The sequence below is a fragment of the Hippopotamus amphibius genome, chromosome 8, assembly GCF_030028045.1.
Source record: "Hippopotamus amphibius kiboko isolate mHipAmp2 chromosome 8, mHipAmp2.hap2, whole genome shotgun sequence".
NCBI lineage: Eukaryota > Metazoa > Chordata > Mammalia > Artiodactyla > Hippopotamidae > Hippopotamus > Hippopotamus amphibius.
In genome coordinates this window covers 135,071,671-135,094,232 of record NC_080193.1, presented here as the reverse complement: position 1 = coordinate 135,094,232, position 22,562 = coordinate 135,071,671, and the positions used below count along the sequence as shown (strand labels likewise).

The 22,562-nt window shown below is 32.5% G+C and overlaps 1 protein-coding gene across 25 annotated transcripts in view; it reads left to right on the top strand.

The window, feature by feature from the left end:
* Positions 1 to 22,562, top strand: part of BAZ2B (bromodomain adjacent to zinc finger domain 2B) — a 365,031-nt gene that overhangs the window by 269,249 nt on the left and 73,220 nt on the right. For 18 of the 25 annotated variants that reach the window (XR_009055068.1, XM_057745064.1, XM_057745056.1 and 15 more), the window contains 8 exons: positions 2,782 to 3,388; positions 5,021 to 5,314; positions 6,526 to 6,586; positions 7,393 to 7,501; positions 7,771 to 7,872; positions 16,439 to 16,649; positions 22,232 to 22,324; positions 22,435 to 22,496. Coding sequence is in view for 24 of the 25 variants with exons in the window: in XM_057745064.1 (XP_057601047.1) it covers positions 2,782 to 3,388; positions 5,021 to 5,314; positions 6,526 to 6,586; positions 7,393 to 7,501; positions 7,771 to 7,872; positions 16,439 to 16,649; positions 22,232 to 22,324; positions 22,435 to 22,496 (1,539 nt within the window). In the remaining variant the exon portion in view is untranslated. The remainder of the gene's footprint in view (positions 1 to 2,781; positions 3,389 to 5,020; positions 5,315 to 6,525; positions 6,587 to 7,392; positions 7,502 to 7,770; positions 7,873 to 16,438; positions 16,650 to 22,231; positions 22,325 to 22,434; positions 22,497 to 22,562) is intronic. The other 7 variants (XM_057745068.1, XM_057745071.1, XM_057745077.1 and 4 more) reach the window with 3 other exon arrangements.

The following is a 22,562-nucleotide window of genomic DNA, read 5'->3' as shown; positions in this document are numbered from 1 at the left end:
ACTGATGTAAATGGAATGGCCAGTGGTATCGTAATATCACACATGTGATGGCTTGTAATGAGCTGGTCAATTATAAGGAATTATTGTTATTGGCGTCACATTATTGACTCTTCTTGAGAAATTAAGCAAATTAAAAATTACGTTGTTTGGGTTATTTTAATTTTTCATTACTATATATTCCCCTTTAAGATGAATGAATTTACAGAGCCACATCGTTATTTGCATTATGAAAGTTTTCTTAATTTTTTCAGTCTCAAATTCTTATTTAAAGATTTTCATATGACTGCCTATTAGAAAGTCATTTATTAAACACTTGCTTAATAAATGTAGCCAAGCTAGGCTTTCTACACATCTGATCTTATGTAATCCTTACAAAATTGTGTGAGGTAAAGAAACTAAGGCTCAGAAACTAGGTTGTCACTTCTCAACATCATATAACAAGTTAAGAGAAGACAGGTTTTAAACCAAGATCATTCTGATTTCAAAGTCCATGATTAAGATGAAATAATTTGGTGTTTCTGAAATGATAATGGTTGTTAATAGGAAATATTTTATGTGAATGGACATTCACAGAAGACTCAACTCCAAATGACTTTATCTACTTTTTATTGGTATCTAGTATTGAGTTAAAGGGTATTTTTAGAAATACTTCTCTCACATCAGCTCTTTCTTTATGCAACAGTCTAACATAGAATATTGCTTGATTTATGATAGTCTCAATTGTTTCATGCTTCCTGCTGTGTACCTGCCTCCCAGACTAGTCTGATTTCTTCAGTGTTATTTAATCATTGGATCCTTTCATAGCCTTGCACTGTACACGTTTAATTTAAATCAATATACATTATTGTATGTAAAGACCAGGAGTGAAAAATCTTTAGCAAGTTTGGCCTAGAGGATTTTTTGTGGTCTACAGAGACACAGGTAAGAACTAGGGGAGCAAGAGCTTGGAGGTAGGACAAAGCTTCAAATCTCTCTTCCAATACTCCTGTCACCCAAGGGGATATCTTAAAGTAGCAAGACATTTGCTACTATTCAGGTCTCTTTTTTCTCCCCTTCTAGTTTATGTACACCCCTAATATCAAAAAGGATAGCATGTTTGCTGTAAAAGAGTGACTGATACTAGTCTTGGGATAAAATAATCTTTGGTTATTTTCAAAAACCTTCCATCATATTTATATATCATATAAATATTAAGTAAAATTAAGTATATTAAAGTATTTTATGTAAAAATTTGGCTATAAAGTTCTTTTAAAGAGGTAAACACAATTATGTAGTATAATATCCATATTTTATTAACTGAATAAATAGCAATTAAACACTTTCTCTTTGTGAGGCATTGCCTTATATATCAATACAAATATGTGACAGTCTTTGTTTACAAAGAATTAACTTAATTTTCTAAACAAATACAATGAAGATAAATAAGATAAAGAAGTTTATATGGGAAGTGCTTACTGCTTTTTAGTACTGGTGCATTAAAATATTTAATGTCATTCTATGTGGCATTCCATCTGCATTTATACGTGTGAAATAATCCACCACAAGTCTTTGTTGACTTGAGTGTTAAGAGCCCAGGTCCAATTCTGACAGTACTGCTGATTTTACTATCAAGGCAACCATTTTCATTCCAGAATTTTACCTTTCAAATTTCAACTCTATTTCTATTAACTTGATATTTTAATCATTCTACTTGTTTGTTTTTTTTAATATTCTAATTATACAAATTTAATGAAATTCATATGATGTTATTCTTTTCATGAAGATTCTGATGGGCAAATAATTTTTTGTTTCTCGTTTGCAGGTATAAATTTTATAGCTTAATGGTTTACAAATTAATTTTTCCCAAGAAAAGTATAATTTTTCTAAACTGTTTTCTAAACTCTTTCCAATGCTAATGTGCTGAAGGCATTGAAAAGTAGATCCCACAGAATGTTGAGCCAGCCTTCCCTCTAACTTCAAATCATGATTACTGTAGGTAACACAAATAGAATATAAGGGGGTATAAAGGAGCTCAAGGAGAGGGGCAATGTGTGCGTTTGGCTGGGACAAACATGGAAAGCTTCTTGGGGTGGATTTTGAACAATGAATAAGACTTCATCAGCTTGAAATTTATTAGAGGAAGATATTTCATACAGAGAAAATGGTTATAGCAAAATGTGGAAGTCGTGAAAGTATGACATGCACAGGTCATGGCAAGTAGTCCAGTTGGACTACAAAGATAGTAAAAAGTAATTTGAGTATCAGATTTAAGTATTTAGGGTTTATAAAATTGGCAGTGATGGGAAAGAGGCACTAAAGTTTTTGACCAAAGAACTAATATAATAAAATACAGCTTATATTACGAGAAAACTGGCATTGGCATATAGCGTATATTGGGACTTGGGTAGGAAGAAGTGATAGTATAATTTAAATTTGAGCAATATTTCAATGAAAGGATCCAAAACACATAGTAATATGGCTGACTTGGAAAAAAGAAAAGTAAAAGAGGTTTATAGAGTTTCAAGTTTGGGTTATTGAGAAAAATGGGAGCTATAGTAATAAGAGAGGGGCAGTCAGGAGACATATATTTTGAGGGGGAAAGACTAATTGAACTTTTAAGTATATTATGTCTAGCAAGGTTCAGCAACCAACTCGTCATTAATGCCACTACTTTTATAGCACTTGTATATCATGATTTAAATATGTATATGAGTAGCTGTTGTCAGATACGGAAGGCAAATAAAAGTAATCTTTGTTCTTATGGTACATTATTGTTTTGTTTTTTAACTTATGTTTCAACAGGAACAATATAAACAGACATTCCCAGCTCAGTTAAAGAAACAGGAGTCATCTAAGAGCTTGAAGAAGGTTATTGCAGCTTTGTCAAATCCAAAAGCAACCTCTAGTTCACCAGCACACCCAAAACAAACATTAGAAAACAACCACCCTAATCCATTCTTGACAAATGCACTTTTAGGTAATCACCAACCAAATGGAGTTATCCAGAGTGTCATTCAAGAAGCTCCTCTGGCACTTACTACCAAAACGAAAATGCAGAGTAAGATTAATGAAAATGTTGCTACTGCAAGTAGCAGCCCCTTTTCCTCACCAGTAAATCTGAGTACAAGTGGAAGAAGAACCTCTGGCAATCAGACAACTGTCATGCCCTCTGCCTCGCCCATACTGCATAGTCAAGGGAAGGAAAAAGTGGTTAGCAATAATGCAAACACAGTAAAAACACAGCGTCACGCTCATCCGGCAAAATCTTTAGTGGAACAATTCAGAGGAACAGATTCAGACATTCCTAGTAGCAAAGATTCTGAAGATTCAAATGAGGATGAAGAGGAAGATGACGAGGAAGAAGACGAGGAAGATGATGAAGACGATGAGTCTGATGACAGCCAATCAGGTTATTTTCTATTTTTAAGTTTAAAGTATTTCTCTAAATGCTATGTGAACCAAAGTATTTTAAAGAGGTTCTTAATTCACAGACTTAACATCATTGTCATTCCCTGTGTTTCACATAGCTATACACCTTTCTATAATGAGTTGTAAAATATAGGAATAGTTGAAATTGGAAATCCTAAGTTCTCAGCTTTGTTATTCATTTAACATTAAACAAATAACTTTAAAGTGAACATAAATTATTCATGAATTTAAAAAAATCAGGAACTTGCTTAATTTTCATTTAATTCATGACCACTCTTTTGTTCTTTCTTTTTCATCTCTTCTGCTACTTGTTAAATTGTGTCACTAGTTATTTTGAAGAAAGGTGAAACTGTAGTCACTCATTCAGAAAATACCAAAAACCTAAATCTCTATGAATATTTGTTAACAGCACAGAATTTATTTAATAACACACAGAGTAGTCCCTGATTTTATTTTGATTCACTTTCCAGGTTTTTTAAAATTTCTTTTTGTCTTATTCCCTCTTAACTCTCCTTCATGTTCCACAGAAGATTGAAAACATAAAATATAAGATAGCTTAAAATTTAAATACAAAGATGAAGTACAAATTATAAAAGTTCTTGGGTTTGTTCCTGGTCATCCACAAATCCAATTACAAATTTTCTATCTACCAACATGAATAGGAAAATATAGTCAATGATAGAACTTAAAAAGTGCCTTATAAAGGTAAAAACAATCTACTTGCTCAGGGTAAGGACAGCTTTTCCTGATAATGTTGTTTTCTTAGGGTTCCCATAAACAACTTTGCATGATTGGTAATGAATATCAATATTAATAAATTTCAAAGATAATTTTCATATTGAACTTCAGTGTAGACAGCTAGTACTACACAAAACAATTCCACAGAAGCTATTGTTCTGGGAACCATTTAGATACAGTCCAAGTATCAGTCCTGTGTTATGAAGTTTAATCCAGAAATAGATTTTGAAGCATTTATAGGACTATATTGCTAGCACAAATTTAAATTATTAAATCATTAAATTATTCCCTACAGTTATTTCTGTAATCCTAGTCTTTTGTGAAGCCTGAGAAGCTTGATGAAATCTTGCAGCTAAATAGAATAACTGCAACCCCCAAAGCCAAGCATCTCCCCCTCAAAATTGTTTTCTTTTGCCTCAAAGTCCAGCAGAAAGGATAATGGTAGTTCCAGAGTTCTCTTGCTCATACTGAACCTAGTGTACTTAAGCTATTGGAATCTATTAATTTAAATTATCAATTCTGTTTCTTCTATGCTTTATGTAGCTCCTTTATTAAATCAAAAGTGATTTTGAAACCACTAAGTGGAAACTCATCATGTGAATAGTGTCATGTGAGAAGAACTGTTTTATGATTCAAGTTTTATGATTTGAGTAAAACAGTTACTTTTAATAAAGAATTTGAGGATTTATGGCCTACACATATTGTACTCAAATAGCTTTTAAGATAGTAATTTTTACATTTATTCTTCAGGAAAATTGCTCATTTGAGTTCTCAGTCACAGATGCTGATTCCTGAACTATTCCATTTAGATGCAAACTGCAAACTGTTGGTGATTATCTAGTTATAATATACAAATGCTTCTTTTACTTCCCAGAATCAGATAGTAATTCAGAATCAGATACAGAAGGATCAGAAGAAGATGATGATGGTGATAAAGACCAAGATGAATCAGATAGTGATACTGAAGGAGAGAAAACTTCAATGAAACTGAATAAAACAACTTCCTCTGTCAAAAGCCCTTCCATCAGTCTCACAGCTCACTCAACACCTCGTAACCTCCACATAGCAAAAGCCCCAGGCTCTGCTCCTGCTGCCTTATGTTCTGAATCCCAGTCACCTGCTTTTCTTGGCACACCTTCTTCCACACTTACTTCAAGTCCACACTCTGGTACCTACACTTTATTTTTATTATTGTGAAGTAGAAGTCAAACCATAACAAGAGTTCTTATTTATACAGTGTTCTGGGGATGATATCATTGGAAGCAAGGGCTAGATTTTAGGTTGGCTGAGAAAGGTCAGTGTGTATTTTCAAAGGATATGACTCATTACCATTTCTATTCTCTGTGCTTCCAATTTAAGAACCTGATTGATGGCAGCTCTTGAGTTTGAAAATGTTCCTGTTTTTGTGTTTAGTTTACTCTTCTAGAATTTAGAATTTGACTGACAGTTGGACTTTTCTTATAATTTATAAAAGTGAGCTCGCTTGGTTACTTAAGATACAATTGCATATCTGCCCAACACGTAGCCCGTATCATCTGTATCAGTGGCTAGCATTGTTACCCCATTAACATGCCATATCTTTTTTTCCTACTTGACCTTTTATAAACTTTTAGAGGTCCTCATTAAAAGGTTTTACATTAATACTCCCAAATTAATCTCTATTCTCATTCAATAGCTAAGAAAATATAGATGTGTATAGTAAAATATTATATTGTTTTACATATTTCATTCTTTTCTTGAAAATTTCTGGTTTTGCTTTCATTTGCCACAAACCAATATGATATCCTACTAATTTAAGATGTATGCATTTGTATTGGTGAAGCTTGATCATTGTCTATGAAAATTTTTCTGTGTAAACATAATCCTATTCTTTGTACTTTAGATTAATTAAAAGTTTTTGACTATAAATTTATATGGATATAGAAGTTATATTATTTTTAAATATATGATCCAGCTGTTGAAATTTTTCAGCATCATAAAACTCATACTTTCAAAGAAAATAACTGTACATAGTTTTCTGAAATCTCTATCTGCTATTTTCCTCCTACTTCTTTAGCCATTTCATTAATGACAAGATGAGAGGAAAGCTGTATATTTTTACCTTCCATTTTCTTTTCATTAGAGAGAAATGCTAGTTATTCTGTTATGCAGACCAAAGGAAAAAAACCCTCTACTTTATACAATGTGTTTTGTTGAAAAGAATCTAAAAATAATATACAAGTTGCAGAAATACACTAAAAAATTCAAGACATTAAGATATATTATTCAAGATATATAAATTCAAGTCATTAAGATACATAAGAAAAGTTTCAAAACTATCAAAAAATTTTCATGTATATAAACTAATCTTTTGTATTAACGGGCTGAATTTTCTTGAAGGCACTTCCAAAAGAAGAAGAGTAACAGATGAACGTGAGCTGCGTATTCCTTTGGAATATGGGTATGCAAAATAAGATTTATCCTTATGCCTCCCCCCACATATTTATGCATGTTTGATTTCTCATTCTCTACTATTAATAAAAGCAAATATAGGCCTACATAGTATTTCTTAGAGCAGAAGAGCAAAGCTGATATATCTGAAGTTGATACATCAGAAAACTGAAATTAAGACTAACTGCTGGGTTTAGGTATGACAGAGCTGGGATGGGATCACGTGCATCCAGGTAGGAATATGGCTGAAAAAGTCGCAAGAGCAAATCGTTTGGCAAAGAGCAGAGACACAGTTAAGAGCGTCAGAGGTTTTTGTGAAGATAGACTTCGAGGATGGTGAAAGCCACTGTGAGCGAAACTGAGGGACGGGAGCAGAGTTTGGCTAAAATGGTTGAATAAGAACTGAGAATTTTCACACTGCAAGTACCTGATCCCCAAAAAGCAGAGAGCCGGCTTTTCTTTACTCTTCTCACTTAAAGCTTTACAGATGTGAAAAATCAGTACGCACTGACATGTTACTGAACGTGTCCGAATACCCAACATAATGCCATTATGATCTCTTAAAACTTTAATGGAGTTTAATATTTATAAGTTGAATCTTTGATTAATTTTTGGTTGAAATACTTAGCAAAAAAAAAATCCAAGTTATTTTAGTAGTAAATATGTCTGAATTGTATGACTGGCTGTTTATATTTGTTTTCTTTGTATTTTTCATGTTTTCTGAAGAGCATGTGTTCTTAAATTTTTTTTAACTTTTATTTTTAAAAGCTTTCTTAAAATTACGTATGTTATAACCCTCATTTCTATTATGTGTAGCTGGCAGAGAGAGACAAGAATAAGAAACTTTGGAGGGCGCCTTCAAGGAGAAGTAGCATATTATGCTCCATGTGGAAAGAAACTTAGGCAGTACCCTGAAGTAATAAAGGTACATACTTTTCACCAAATAAGACACATTCGGTGCCTATTAAGCATGCTTATGGAAAAAAAAGTACACTCTTTTCTCAGATGAAGTTCCTTCATACAAAATATTCTCTCTTATGGGACTAATGAATGTGCTTAACCTAAATCGATCTCCTGTAAATCCACAGCCCCTTGATAGAATATGCAAAACAATAGTGTCCTGAAGATAGCTGTACATCAAAGCTGGGTTGTAATTATTAAAACCTGAAGTGGAAAAATATGTGATTTTTTCAGTATCTCAGCAGAAATGGAATAATGGCTATCTCAAGGGACAATTTCAGCTTCAGTGCAAAAATAAGAGTGGGTGACTTCTATGAAGCCAGAGATGGACCGCAGGTATCCACTTTTTAAAAAGTATAGTCTTTGAACCAAAAAGTAGTAACATAACCTAAATGAAGTAAATTTCACTACACCCTGGAGCATTGCCTTTTGTTAGTGAATTCATATAGCTATACGTATAATTTTGTGGTAAACACTCACAAGGCCTCAATTTACTATGTTTCAGTAACAAGGAGCTTTGACATTTTTTTCAAATTTCTTAAACCTTTTCCTGTTTGAAATTAATGTTTCCTGTCATTAATTTTATAGTTTATACAGGTATAAAAGTATCTGCATGTTCATGAGAAATATAGGAAAACATTAGTTCCCTGAAAGGTAAACAGTTTTTAAAAAATTAATTTGAATAGGAAAAAACATAAGTCAGTCCAAGAGAGGATAAATTAAATATGCCTTCATTCTTGGAAGGATCTTGTCCATTTGATTATGCCATACTACATGATCCATTGTCACAAGTTTGATGATTTTTAATGGGGTTGGGGGAATTCCATAATATCACATGAATGAGATTTCTGCTTTTTGCAGAAATTGAATTCTTAAATAACTATACGCATTTCAGAAAAAACCACCACAGCTCCCTTTGAGCTTGAGGGTTAAGTAAGTAGACAGCCTCACCAATCAGTGCAAAGAACTCACCACGGAAACCTCATTTCCTGTATGTTTCCTTTAATGGTTTGCCTTTGTTCCTTACTTAGATTCAGCTGCATATGCTTATTATCCCCTTTAACTCTATTAGCTCCATTGAAAGAGGTCTTACAGAGTAAGGAGACCTAGATTCTTATTAATCCATGAAATAGTTTTGTGATTTCAAACAACAAAATAACGCCCCCTTTTTCTTCAGTTTCTTAATCTGCAGAGTAGAGACAATCCTAATTTTACTTATGCCTCATAGGATTATGGTGAGGTTAAAATGAGATCATGTGCATGTTTCAAAAGGTTAATAAAATGCTCAGCCAACTGAAGTTGATATTTTCTTTCTTGATTGAACTTTTCTCTCTTTTGGCCCATTATAATGCACAGAAATTTTTTTTCTGACAATATTTTCTATTGTGAATAAGCAGACTTTTCCATACTATCTTACCCTTTAATTTTATAGTTACAGAAGTAGAAAAGGCCTTCTTTATTCTACAAGAGGTTCATTTTGAGAGCTCAGAGATTTAGAGAGTTTTCCAAGATTACACAGCCTCAACCAGGCAGAGACATAATTGAACTCAAGATTTCTGACAAGTGTTCTTTTTGTATTCATCATGTAACCTATTTTCCATTGTTGTCCATGACTTTTTATGGAACAAGTTATGTCAACATCCACTTGTTTCTTTACTAGTAATTCTAAAATGCCAAAATATATTCATCTCAGTTTTAACTTATTTGTGGAAATACGTTCTGGGATTTTTCTTTTTTTCCTTTTCTTTTTTAAACTTAAAAAATACCTCAAACTTAGACTAAATTTGTCACCAGATTCTTAGAATTGTAGTGAAACACTGTTATTTTACACTCCATATATGCTAGATCAGTTTTTAAGTCACAGAACATATTAGAAGGCAATAAAAATTTTATTTAAAAATTCTCATTTTTTAAATCTTTTGGTTCTTATCGTAACCTTACTTGTTTCATTTAAATATGCCAAAGATAACTTTAGGTTTTTGAGTTCAATAGAATTTTGTTCTGAGAGGAAGCTGTTTAATACATAAAGGACTTTAGTTTTGTATCAGTGATGATTAGACTTAGTCTATAAAGCCTCATTAGGCAGAGCAGAATGTTCTCTGACATCCATTCACTTTTTATTAAACATAATCAGTGCTTTCCAAAGCATACTGTGTTGTTGAGAGATCAATTCCAATCAAGGAAATATGATGAATTACTAAATCTAGACTATGTTAAGCTGCCAACATTTCAGCAGACTGCTAAGGGAAAATAGTAGCAATTTTGAGAGCACTTCTCTTGGTTAAAAAAATAGTAAGTTGAATTCATTCCAGGATACTTTTAGAGAACAACAGTTAAAGGTAAGTAATCAAAACAATGTTTAGTCAATTAATTAGAGATGCATATAGTTGAAGAATCATATATTTTTTTATTGTAGGATCAACATGTATAAGCATGTCGTTAATTAGAAATGTATATAATTATGTAATAATTTTCTATGAAAATGAACAAAGATTACATATTTTTGTTAGAGTAACTGTAATGTGCAACAACTTTGGCCTAAATTTTGTAGAAGCTATAAAATATAATTTTGTGCCAAAATTTTAATAATGGGTGTAATGATTGGTGGTACAGTGGATCTTTTTTTTCCTATGTTCTTGCATGTTTCATATTCTAAAATTTGCTTGTATTACATATATAAGGTGAAAAACAATTTCCTATTTAAAAAATAAATACATCTACCCCTCACAATCCAATAAAGCTAAGTATTCAGTTTTCCAAATGCATGGAGATTTTACATTATGATTTTAAATGTTGCTGCTACAGTTTTCTAAGCTTAGTATATTTATTTTGTGTGTTCGATAGCAAATGAAATGCTGCATTTGTAGATTTATTAGTACTCAATCACTCTCCTAATAAAACGTTTGCATTGGAAAATATATTTTCTCCATCATATTTTTCTTTTTTCTCTTAAAACTTACCAAAAAAACCCCAAAACCCAGTAGTTCTGTAAGTTCTGATTTTGTTCAAGGTATTTCGAAAAATTGCAGCAGTGGTATTCCAAAGCTCTGTATTTTACAAATGAAATTTAGGGACTGATAATTTCTGTTAGAAAATAGCATCTGCAGTAGAGAACCATGGTTATTTTATATAAGTTAATCATTTTTGTCTCAAGGTATTTCTGAGCTTAAGACAGTGATTATACATAAGTTTATTAACAGCAAACATTTGTTGAAAGTGTTGACTAATTCTGTGTATAGTACAGTAAGATGAGAGGTATGAGGGTTCATATTTATTGAAATGTAGTAAATTCATCATTAACTAAAGGACAACAATCTAATGATTACCTTTAAAAAAAATTAGAAAGAGAAGCCTTTAATTAAATAAGGGTTAACACAGGAAATTGGGGTTGGGGGGGAGCCTTTAATCTATCCATTATCAGTTTTGTTTGTTTCAGTCTACAAATATGGTAAGAGATTTATAAAATCAGCTACTTGTTAGTATCTACTGATCCTTAGATATCAAACACTTCCTACTGGCTTCTATAAAAATCATGATTTTAAGGACGATAGATTTCATGGAACAAAATGAACCATAATACTCTATATAATCATATGATATACTGGCTGGCTACCTTTTTAATGAAATTCTTTTAATTATTTTACCCAGTGAAACCCCTTTGAAAAGGCTGGAAGGTAAATATATTTCTTGCAGACTTCTCCATCACATTATAAAGAACTAGTTGAACCTAATGTTTATCATTTTCATTTCATTTTGTTTTTGAGTGTTAGAATAATAGAAAGTAAGGTTGAGCTAGACAGATTTTGATCATTATAAAATAGGGTTATTTTTATTTACCTAAATATGATACTTGGGTAAAAAGGTTAAAAGTATTCACATTTTTGTTAGCAATATATGAAGATTTAAAATGAATTGTTAATGGCAAAGATTATTTTGAAATGTATGATAATCTACTTTGGAAAGCATGTTTTTGGCGAATGGTAGAGAACAAAACATTTAAGCATAAATATAACAATTAAGTTTATTTTTTTCAACCAGAAAGTTCACAAGCAAAGGTTAATGAATGTCTACTGTATTCAGGCCAAAAAAGCAAAGAAAAGGGAAGATGCAAAGAAGGAGCAATTAAAAATGACTTAGGAAAAAATATTGCTTTCTCTATTTGAGATTTTTTTTTTTTAAGATTTGTTTTTTAATGGCATAATGCCATGAGAAAAGAAAAATCTCTATACTTCTTACTGAAAAGAGCCTTTTTTCTTAGTCATAATCAATTAATATCTGTGGCAAATATTTAATGTTCCCTAAAGGCATTTTCCATAAAGAAAATTGTGAACACATTTTACTACACAAATGAACATGAAAGCCTGGCTTTGAGGAAAAGCTAATGTTCATAGAGAAACTGAAGAGTACAGAAGAAATAGAAGTTATGACCACTGGTTTAGAGAAGCTCATTGTCTAGGTATGATGAAACACTAAGCACAATGACGTTCAGCTAAAATCAGGGTTTTGTCAATAAGGAATAAGGGGAGACTTCACAAGAAAGCAGGCCACGGGCAGTCTCTGGCAAGACTGTAATGCTGGTAATTATTTCAGATAAGTAAAGGACAAGAGGTTGGGAGTCAACAACCAGGGTTCTAATTCAACTCTGCTGTTAACTGTCACACCTAATGCAACATAGCTATGGGCACATATGGACACTGAGAACATGAAAGATCAGTACCAGAAGTCTAAAACTCTGGAAATCTATGTCACTAATATACCAGGTAGGAGTTTTGATGGCAAGGCAAGGCCTATACTAGGAAGATATTTGACAGTCATAACTCTTTTTTTTTTTAAGCTCTTTATTAGAATATAATTGCTTTACACTCTTGTACCATTTTTTGAGGTACACCAAAGTGAATCAGCTGTACTTAGACATATATCCCCATATCCCCTCCCTCCTGCGACTCCCTCCCACTCTCCCTGTCCTGGCCCTCTAAAGCATCACCCATCATTGAATTGATCACTCCTTGTTATACAACAACTTCCCACTAGCTATCTATTTTACATTTGGTAGTGTATCTATGTCTATGCTGTTCTCTCACTTCATAACTCTTTGAGGGTAACCTACTGTGAGTAACTGGAAAGCATAGTCAGTATTGTGGAAACAATTGTATCAAACCACATCTTTCTCAACTGTTTTTAGTAGGTGATACCCATCTCCCAGTATAAGTAACTATTCTTACTCTTTCACATCTTTAAAGTGCTATTCAGTATATGATATTAATAAACTTTATTTTAAGATTAAGAATTCCTAGTGCTGTACAGTTTGTAGTATATAAGGCTCTCACTACCTACCTCTGGCACCATAAAGTAGCTAAAAATAATGCTAAACTGTGAATTAGGTGTAAAGAAATCCAACAAAATTCTGATTTTTCTCGTGAAAATAACTAAGATTTTTCTTAAAATATGAAATGTCAGGTTCTATGAAAAATACTTGATGCCCTTGCTTGCTTGTGCCCTGATTTTAACTTTAGACAATGTTATGCCTGTACAGAGTAGGTGCTTTAACAAATGTTCAAGTAGTGGAAACTATTTTTATTATACATTACAGTCTTATAGTGTGCTTTTATGATGTATTACCGTGTATAATGTATAGTGTACTTATTCACTTAACCTTAATTATTTTGTTAAGTCTTCTGAAATAAAACAAACCCTTTTTTCCCTTCTCTTTATAGTATTTACAGAAGTATGTTATTGCTAAGGATTTTAATTAGTAACTCTTGAAAGCAAAATTATTATGGTATAAGAGACTTAATCTGTCACCGTCTCTGTCACGTTGAATATCTGTTTTCTTTTTATCCATATCTTTTGAATCTTGGTCAAAAAAAGATTATTTTCAGGAACCATTTACTATCTTAGTCTTAGAAATTAAGAAAAAAATTAATAAATTATCTCTTGATGAATAATTTCAAAAAATTTATAGCATATGAATCAAGTGATATAAGTTATATTTGCTTTTCCTACGGAAAAGTTTATTAAGAAAAATGCTTCTTGTTTTCCCCCTTACTCCCAGTTATTTTGGCTGCTCAGTGAATTAAAGCTGTGATAGAAGCTTCAGATTCCTAACAACCATTTCTCATTTTCTGAATTCAGGAGTCAAAAGACATTATATGTAGTCCAATATATGCAACTCCTTTAGAAAGCATTTACTTTATAAATGCCAGGGACAGAAATGTAACGATAATGTCACTATATTTGTTTGGTAAGTTTGGGGCACCAGCGTATTCTATTCCTTTTTTTGACACAGGTGTATTTTCCTAGCTGAATAAAATATAACTGTGTAAAACTGTAACTGGATAAAAAAAAGATAAATTGATCAAACCCTTTAAATCTTGGCTAAAAGTTGATTTTATTATTAATAAGGTACTGTAAAAACTGAATGCAGATTCCTTTACGGACTCTTTTATTAGTCTTTCTCTTCTACTTCAAGTGTCACAAATGTCACTTTTATATTTTTCAATTTATGTGATGCACGCTGCCTTGGTGCCTAAGAGCATAATAGAAAAATGAAAACCTGAGCTAATCAAAAGCTTCCCATACTAGTGAACATAAAAATGTTTTGATGGCTTTCTTCTTAGTGGTTTATGGTGTGAAAATGCAGTTAGTACAACTGTTGTTTCTGTCGACTTCATTGAAATCTCAGCAAAAAAAAAAAATCTTATTTTACTCAGAATTAATTTCTAAAATTATGTTTAACCTAGGAATCACTGGAAAGGATTAGTATTGGTGTTATTTTAAACATATAGATAGGGATTATATGCATTGTTTTTTGTTTTTTGTTTTTTTTTCTGAAACAATCCTGCCTTGCCATCATCTTGGCTGTGCTTTCCTGGCAGAATATTGTGATCAGTCATTTATTAAGTATAAGAACATCTTTGTAACATCAATTAAGTACATGTAGTGGTTAAGAGCACAGATTTTAGAGTGAGACAGTTGGATTCAAATCATAGTTCTGTCACTTATTGCTTCCGTACCTTAGGAAATTACTCTACTGGGACTGAATTCTCTCAATTGTAAAGTAGGTAAATAAAATCCACCATATTAGATAGTACTGTTGTAAAGATTAAAGTGCATAATATAATCGAAATGCCTGTAACTAAGCATAGTACTTGGCATGTGGGATGTAACCATCATCTATTATGGTAGCAGAAGTGGTATTTGTATTTTTAGTACCCATTGAAAGAGATATTCATAGACTCCTTGTCCCAAGTTAGGTATCATGGCAGAAAATATAACTCAAGAACTTTTGATTATTTTTGGTTGAAGAATTGCCCACTGGTTCAAGCTAAATTCCTAGTTTGAGATTCTTTTAAGAAAAAAAGCACGTTTAAAACATTTTCTCAAACTTCACACTAAAGGAATTATCTCTTTTTAAAAATAAAAAAAGAGATAAGAAATAAGAAAACAATTATTTTAGAAGGATTATTTTAAAAGGATGCCTTTTCTACATCTGAATGTATTGATTTGGACTATGAGTTAGGTAATATAATAATGTATTTTATTTATTTTATTTATTTATTATTTTTGGGGGGAATAATGTACTTTTTAAGAAGGAAAGCAGCTCATTATAAACGTAATGTATTTGTTTTGATTGACACGTGAAGGATGATGAAAACCAGACTCTGGTGGTATCTATACACCGAACAGGATTATTCATATACTACATGAGCTTTGTGCCGGCGCATGTGTTTCCATCAGGAGATTTATAATGGGAAATCTCAGATGTATGCCAAATATTCATCATCAGCTTTAGAAATTATCATATGGCCAATATTATTTTACATATACTCCCATCTGCTTCTCCTCTTCCATAATTTGTTGAAGCAAATAGTATACATCTTATTTCCTCTATAAATGTATCCATTCGTATCTCTAAAAGATAAGGACTCTTGTTGTCTACAAGAGTACCATGGTACCATTATCACGCTTTAAAAGAATAATTCCTTGATACCATCAAATAATAGTCATTGTTCAAATTTTCAATTGTCCCTTAATTATAATTTTCTGAACAGTTTGTCTGTTTGAATCAATATCTAGATAAGGTCCACACATTGGGCTTGCTTGGTACATCTTTTAAGAGTCCTTTAATCTTCCCACAGTTTTTTACTTCTTGAAATTTATTTGTTGAAGAAACTGTTGAAGAAATTTGTAGAATTTCCTAGACTGGATTTTACTACGTAGTTAAACATAGACTTCTCACCCTGTTTTTCCTGTGAAGTTATATAGTTAAGTCTAATCTAGGTTTGATTTCCTTTTGCTGGGGGCAAGACTAATTTATAGGTGATGGACTGAACTTCCATCAGGAGGCTGATGTCTGTCTGGTTGTCTCTGTTTTTGGTGATTGGCAGCCATTCAAATTCAATGCTTAGATTCATTAATTCATCAGGTATTACAAAATGCTGATAGTCTAACTCTTACACTCCTTCTTGATTTATTAGCTGTAATATTTCTATAAAGAGAACTTTCATCTTTTATTTGGATAGCTTAATATTTGGCTTAACTGATAATTCATGAGAACAATCCATAGAGGTGTCCTCACACAACTAATATTTTAAAATATCAGCCAAATTTATGGTCAGTATAGTTCAGAAATGGTAATTTTAAAATGTCTCTTTATGGGTTTATAGATATAGATATAAATCTCTTTGTATTTAAAGTTGAATTCATTAAGAATGTCAAAAATATGCCAAGTCCGTGAATAACTATAAATATAAATTTAATTTTTAAAATAAAATTCCTAAAGTTTGTACCAGCTCTACAAATTTCAAAATATCTGTGAATTTGCCTAGAATTTTCTGACATATTGATCACTTGTGTTTATTTTGTTCGTAATATATTATTTCTATAAAATGTTAATTAAAAGGGAATGCAGTGGTGCCTTTTGAAAGAAGAGGATGTCATTCCCCGTATCAGGGCAATGGAAGGTCGTAGAGGAAGACCACCAAATCCAGACAGACAGCGAGCAAGAGAGGAATCCAGGATGAGACGTCGGAAGGGTCGACCTCCAAATGTTGGTAGTGCTGAATTTCTAGATAACACAGATGCCAAATTGTTAAGAAAACTGCAAGCTCAAGGTAAGAAACATCTCATTATTATCTGACACTGTAATAATCATATTAAAAAAGTATAAATATTTCTTATATTTTTGACTTATGAATGATTGACACTGCTCTCAATTTCTAAAAAGTAGATATTTTTACTACTGTGTTAGAATCAAAACGAGAAAATAAGAAGTCCCACTAGTAACTGGAGTTCTTTGATTAGGTAAGCTCCTTTCAAGAGCCATACTCATAATTACAACATACCCTGTGTGTTTAGAATCACAAAGGAGGGTGATAAGCTTTAAGGCTTGCACTGAAAGGGACTCTACCAGCACTTGGCACATGCCTTAAGGTTGTGCCAACCTTCTGGAAATTCTCATTTTAACAGCTCCCGATTCCTTGAGGTGGTACAAGGGGATATCTCCAAAGTATATGGGTCTATGGAGTAACTTGTCAGTCAGAGAACTCCAATTACTGGTAAGTAACCCCAGTCTTTGGGTTCTTCTGTAGTATGCACATATTACAGATATTTTCAAAATGCCCAAGTAATAGACTTCATTCAAAAATATTTAAGAGCACCAGAAGGTATCACTATCAAGCATAAAGTACTCATAATAACCTCAGATGTATTCATGATTCAAAATTGCACAGAAATTATTAACATTAAGTTCTCAGGCAATGTCTGACACAGAAAAAGCTGACTAAAATAAAATAGTCCTGCTATGAGTTTGAGTTACTAGTTACAACTGAGAAGCCTCTTCTTGTGAAGTTTATCTGCATATATGTATTGGTGTCTTATATTCACAAGCATACATGTAAACATATGTATCAATGTAAAATAAAGGTTTAATAATAAAAACTGACTTAAAAGACTTAACAGGATTTTACTTCTCATGGATTTTTCTCTGGGGGAAAGCCTAACTTGTTTATTGTAAGCAACATCAGAATGACTTCTTTGTAGCTTGTTTTTTATTTTAAGACGAATATTGGTGATGAAAGCTCGTAGAACAGAATGCTTTCTGTAAAAGATGTTCATGAGTGCAATCATTAACAATTTTTGTTAATCTACCAGTGATGTGTACATGTAGTCTTACACACACATGCCTTCAAACACTCATATGTGTGTATATATACACACATATGCATATATAGTATGTTGTATTACATATATATCCTTTTTGATTTCTAAAATAAATGACTTACAGTGTACATACTATTCAACTTGCCTTTTTTGCACTGAATTTATCTTGAACATCTTTGTATATCAGCACTTAAAAATCAACCTTATGCTTTCAGTAGCTGAATAGTAAGTGATAATATGTATGATTCCCCCATACCTCATTTAATTAGTCTCCCTTTGATGACTGTTACAGCTATTTCCTGATCTTTGCTATCACAAACAATACTGCAGTAAGAGCATGTTATACATATCCACACATCCTTCTAAAGGTGTGGCTCCTATAGTATAAAATCCTAGAGGTAGAATCTGAATCAAAGGGTAGGTGCATTTTCAATTTTGGTAAATAGTAGGCAAAGAGTCTCTCCAAACAGATTGTACCAATTCATACCTCCACCAATGGCATGTAAATTAACTGCCTGGTATGTAACTTAATGTTGTATAAGTTTTTCCCTGCCTTAGTGTGTTAGTTAAATATTTTTCATGTTATTCTGTTTGGTTTCTATTAAGACATCTCTCCTGGATAGTTTTCCAGTGAAGGTCAAAAAAAGTTAATATATTAACAGATATAGCCATACATGATGAGTTTTTTAAATTAATATTGTCAATTAACCACTGCCTCTTCTGAAGAATGTATGATAGTGAGGAATGTGCATTGTTTACGTAAAACAAGAAAGCTTGAATTAACTGATAACCAAAGTATGGGCTCTTCATGCATGTCTTATACAAATGGCATTAATACTTAGGATCCAAAATGGCTACTTTATATTTGCAAAATTAACTAAATTTTTACAAAATAGAAGTTAATTATTCAACTTTTACTCAATGTTTTTTCTCCCTCTAGATTTCAGATTGATCTGTGTTCCATTACATAGCTTTCCCTTGTTGTATTATGTTGCATTTTGAAAATTCTTTACCTTTGACCTTATTGTGTACATGTTCTTTCTCACATATATATGTAAATACTAAATAAATAATAATTATTAATATGTACAAGTAAATATGGTATACTATGCATGCTTTTTTCTTGGGAAGAAAAAATAGCAATGAATCACTATCACCACTTTTATTTCTAAAAGGCTTCTTTCTGCATTAACAGTTTGAGGCGGTTATCTGAGGGGGTTCTGTAAGTTTCTGTGATACACTGTCATCATACAAGGACTTAACTAGGCTGATCAACTGGACTTAATTTGGAGAAAGATTCAGAACAGTAAAATAAATGCAAACTTTGAGTGTACTTTCAAGCATTGTGAAATGAGACGTCTCTAATTTCTCAGAGAATTCAAAGAAGAATCTGACAGAGATTTACTATGAAAAAAACTTTCAACCTGTCTAAATAAACCTACTTTTTAGTTGGCTGATACCATTCATATCTCGAATTTTCTAAGATATCTAGTAACACCTGTCCATTTCATAAGTTGTAGAATCTGAGATGCCATAGTCTATACAAAGCCCAGTTATTTTAAGATGTACCACTAGCAAAGAAAAATGATGCCAATTTTTAGACATATTCTGATTTTAGATATATATAAAAATGCATCTTAGAATCAAAGAAATTTGGTATATGTAAAATGCCCTAATTCTAAGTGAAAAAATTTATTTCGAACTAAATTTTTATCTTTAAAATTTAAAGAGACAGATTCTTCAACCATGAAAGATATTTTCCAAATTAATATTTCAAATGTTCTTTACAATAGATAATATATTCATCAACCATAAGCCAAATAAGTGAGAAGATATTGGGAGCAGTTTATTCCTCAGAGCCTGAGTGAATTTTTCTAAGTCTCTAACTCATTCCCCTTCCTCCATAGTGTCCCTAATTTTTTTAAACTTTTTTTTCATGTTTTCTCCAACTGTTCATAATATAAAAGTTAAGCTATATAAATTTTAAATGATTAATCCATGTCGTATCTTCCTTGCTAAAGTGAAAAGATATGAGTTGAGCTTTTTACTGTTTTTCTGTTCTGAGTTTAAACATAAAAATTACTATTAACTTGTGTTGAGTTTGAAATTGACTGACACATTCATATACAAAAATATACCTATATATTATAAAGTTTCCTTATTATAAGCCAGTCCTTCTATTAGAGAGCATAGGTTTGGCTTGGAACAAAACATCATACTTATGCCACATTTTCTAGGAAATACTTTTTTGACCACTTAACACACCTTTATATTTTAAGGCATATTTAGGTCTTTAAAGCAGAATTCAGTGAAAGCCTTCAGTTCTTAAAAAAAAAAAAGTTTATCTGGATCTATCATAGTTGAGAACAGTGTCCTTCAGTTGTTTTATTATCAGAGTTTGCTAACTCTGAAGGCCAGTTTATACATTTTTATTTCCCAGAATATTTCGTGAACAGAAAAGTTCTTTTTTGCAGCCCAGAAATTTTTGATGATGCTTAAAACTTCTCAATATTGAAAATTATTGGAAGTTTGGAGGTATACTTTGGCTTCAGCTTCTATCTCATCTTCAAGTTTCCTAGATAAAATCAAACCCTCTTATATCCCATCCCCTTTTTTTAAGGCTTAACGGTAGGAAATCATAGTAACCAACTTCACCTCAGCTGTTACAAGGACATAGGGTTAAGTTTCCTTCTAAAATGTCAAACATACAAATTTCCCTAAGGGTTTTAGAAGTAGTAACATATAGACTGTGAAGTCAGAAAGTGCTGGGTGTGTATCTTGGCTCTTTTCTTTAACTTATGTGAGCCTTGATTATTTCATTTGTAAGCTGGGCATAGTGTTGACTATCTCATAAGGTTGTTATGAAGATTAAACAAGATCATGTAAATTTAATACAACAGTTCAAAAAATGGTGGAAGTTATTAGTAGAGCTGAAGCAATTCAGGTGTTACCTAATCATAGTCATTATTTGTGAATATAATATATGTTTCTTTTTTAAAAAATTTAATTTTATTATTTATTTATTTATTTGCTGCATTGGGTCTTTGTTGATGCACACGGGCTTTCTCTAGTTATGATGAGCGGGGGCTACTCTTCATTGTGATATGTGGGCTCCTCATTGCGGTGGCTTCTCTTGTTGCAGAGCTCAGGCTCTAGATGCGTGGGCTTCAGTAGTTGCAGCACATGGGCTCAATAGTTGTGGCTCACTGGCTCTAGAGCACAGGCTCAGCAGTTGTGGCACACAGACTTAGTTGCTCCACGACATGGAATCCTGCTGGAGCAGGGATCAAACCCATGTCCCCTGCATTGGCAGGCAGATTCTTAACCACTGTGCCACCTAGGAAGTACAATATATAAATTTCATAAAATTCTTCTTCTGCTGCAAAGTTGAAAACAATGTCTAATGTAAAATGGTATTTTCTAAAATGATTTTATGAATGATACTATGATACACCACTTTTATAGTTAGAAGTATTTCAGCAGAAGAAAGTGTGACATTACATGCTTTCTGTTTCTGTTATCTGTTGCCACAATAACACTGGGAAACAACCAACTACAAAACCTCAGTGGTGTACAACACTAAGCATTAATTGTGCAGATGGAATGAGCTAGTGGTAAGTTAGGCAATTAGGCATCTCTTCTGATCTTGGCTGGGCTTTTTCACATTTGCGGAGTCAGCTGGCTCCATGTGTCCTAACCTCCAGCAGCCTAGCCCAAACATGTCCTCATAATAAAGAGCAAGGCACAAGAATAAAAGTAGAAAGAATACAGGTATAATTCCAGACTTGCATCATACTGTGTACATCCCTTTGGCAAAAGAAGATCACATGGCTGAACCCAAAATCAAGGGACAAGAAGATACATTCCATGTACGTCTTGATGAGAGGGACCGCAAAGTCACGTTACAAACGACATAGATAGTCAAGAAATGAAGAATTGGGACCATTAATTATGTCAGTCTATCCCAGTTTCATAAATTTGTCCTTAAAAAGTATGAGAACTAGGTTGTCCTTAAAACTCATTGACATTCTGTACTCTTTATTTAGGAGATTTAGTCTCTTTCCTTCATAAGTAAAAATATCAGTGGATTCAGAAACTTTACCATTTATAGCAGATTGCAATGCTAAGTTTGGGGGACTTTGTTCTATTTTGGGTTATTTTTCTTTTTTAATTTATTTTGTTATTTTTAAGACTGAAGCTAGATCACTTTTTTAGCATATTGGCAGCTACCTTCCTACGAAGTAAGGATTACTTGAAATGTGAAAAAAAAATGTACTTATGTTAGCCTCTGTGATGAGGATTAAGGGAGGCATCGTTTTTGTTCTGTATATGGGACGATGCTTGGTGAAATAGTTTGGCAATTTCTAGGGGAAATGAACATGGCATTTTCTGCCATTCTCCTACTTAGTATCTATTTGGCAATTTTCTTAAAAATTATGTCCTTCATGATGATACCAGTTTCACAGTTATGGTTTTTAGGTTGGCAGTTATGTAAAGTTGTTAATAGCATTCCTTGAAATTTTGTGTTTTTTAGAAATAGCCAGGCAAGCAGCCCAAATAAAGCTTTTGAGAAAATTGCAAAAGCAGGAGCAGGCTCGGGTTGCCAAAGAAGCTAAAAAACAACAAGGTGGGTGATATAAATGGTAGCATAAACTTATGAGTATTGGGTAATTCATAAGAAGCATCTCATCTTTGCTCCTCTTCTGATGATATCTGTGCTTTGATTTTTCATCATAGCAATAATGGCTGCTGAGGAGAAACGAAAGCAAAAAGAACAGATAAAGATTATGAAACAACAGGTATGTTTATTCATTGGAACTGATTTTTAAAACAGGCATTATCTTGGGGATCTATTTGTATATTTC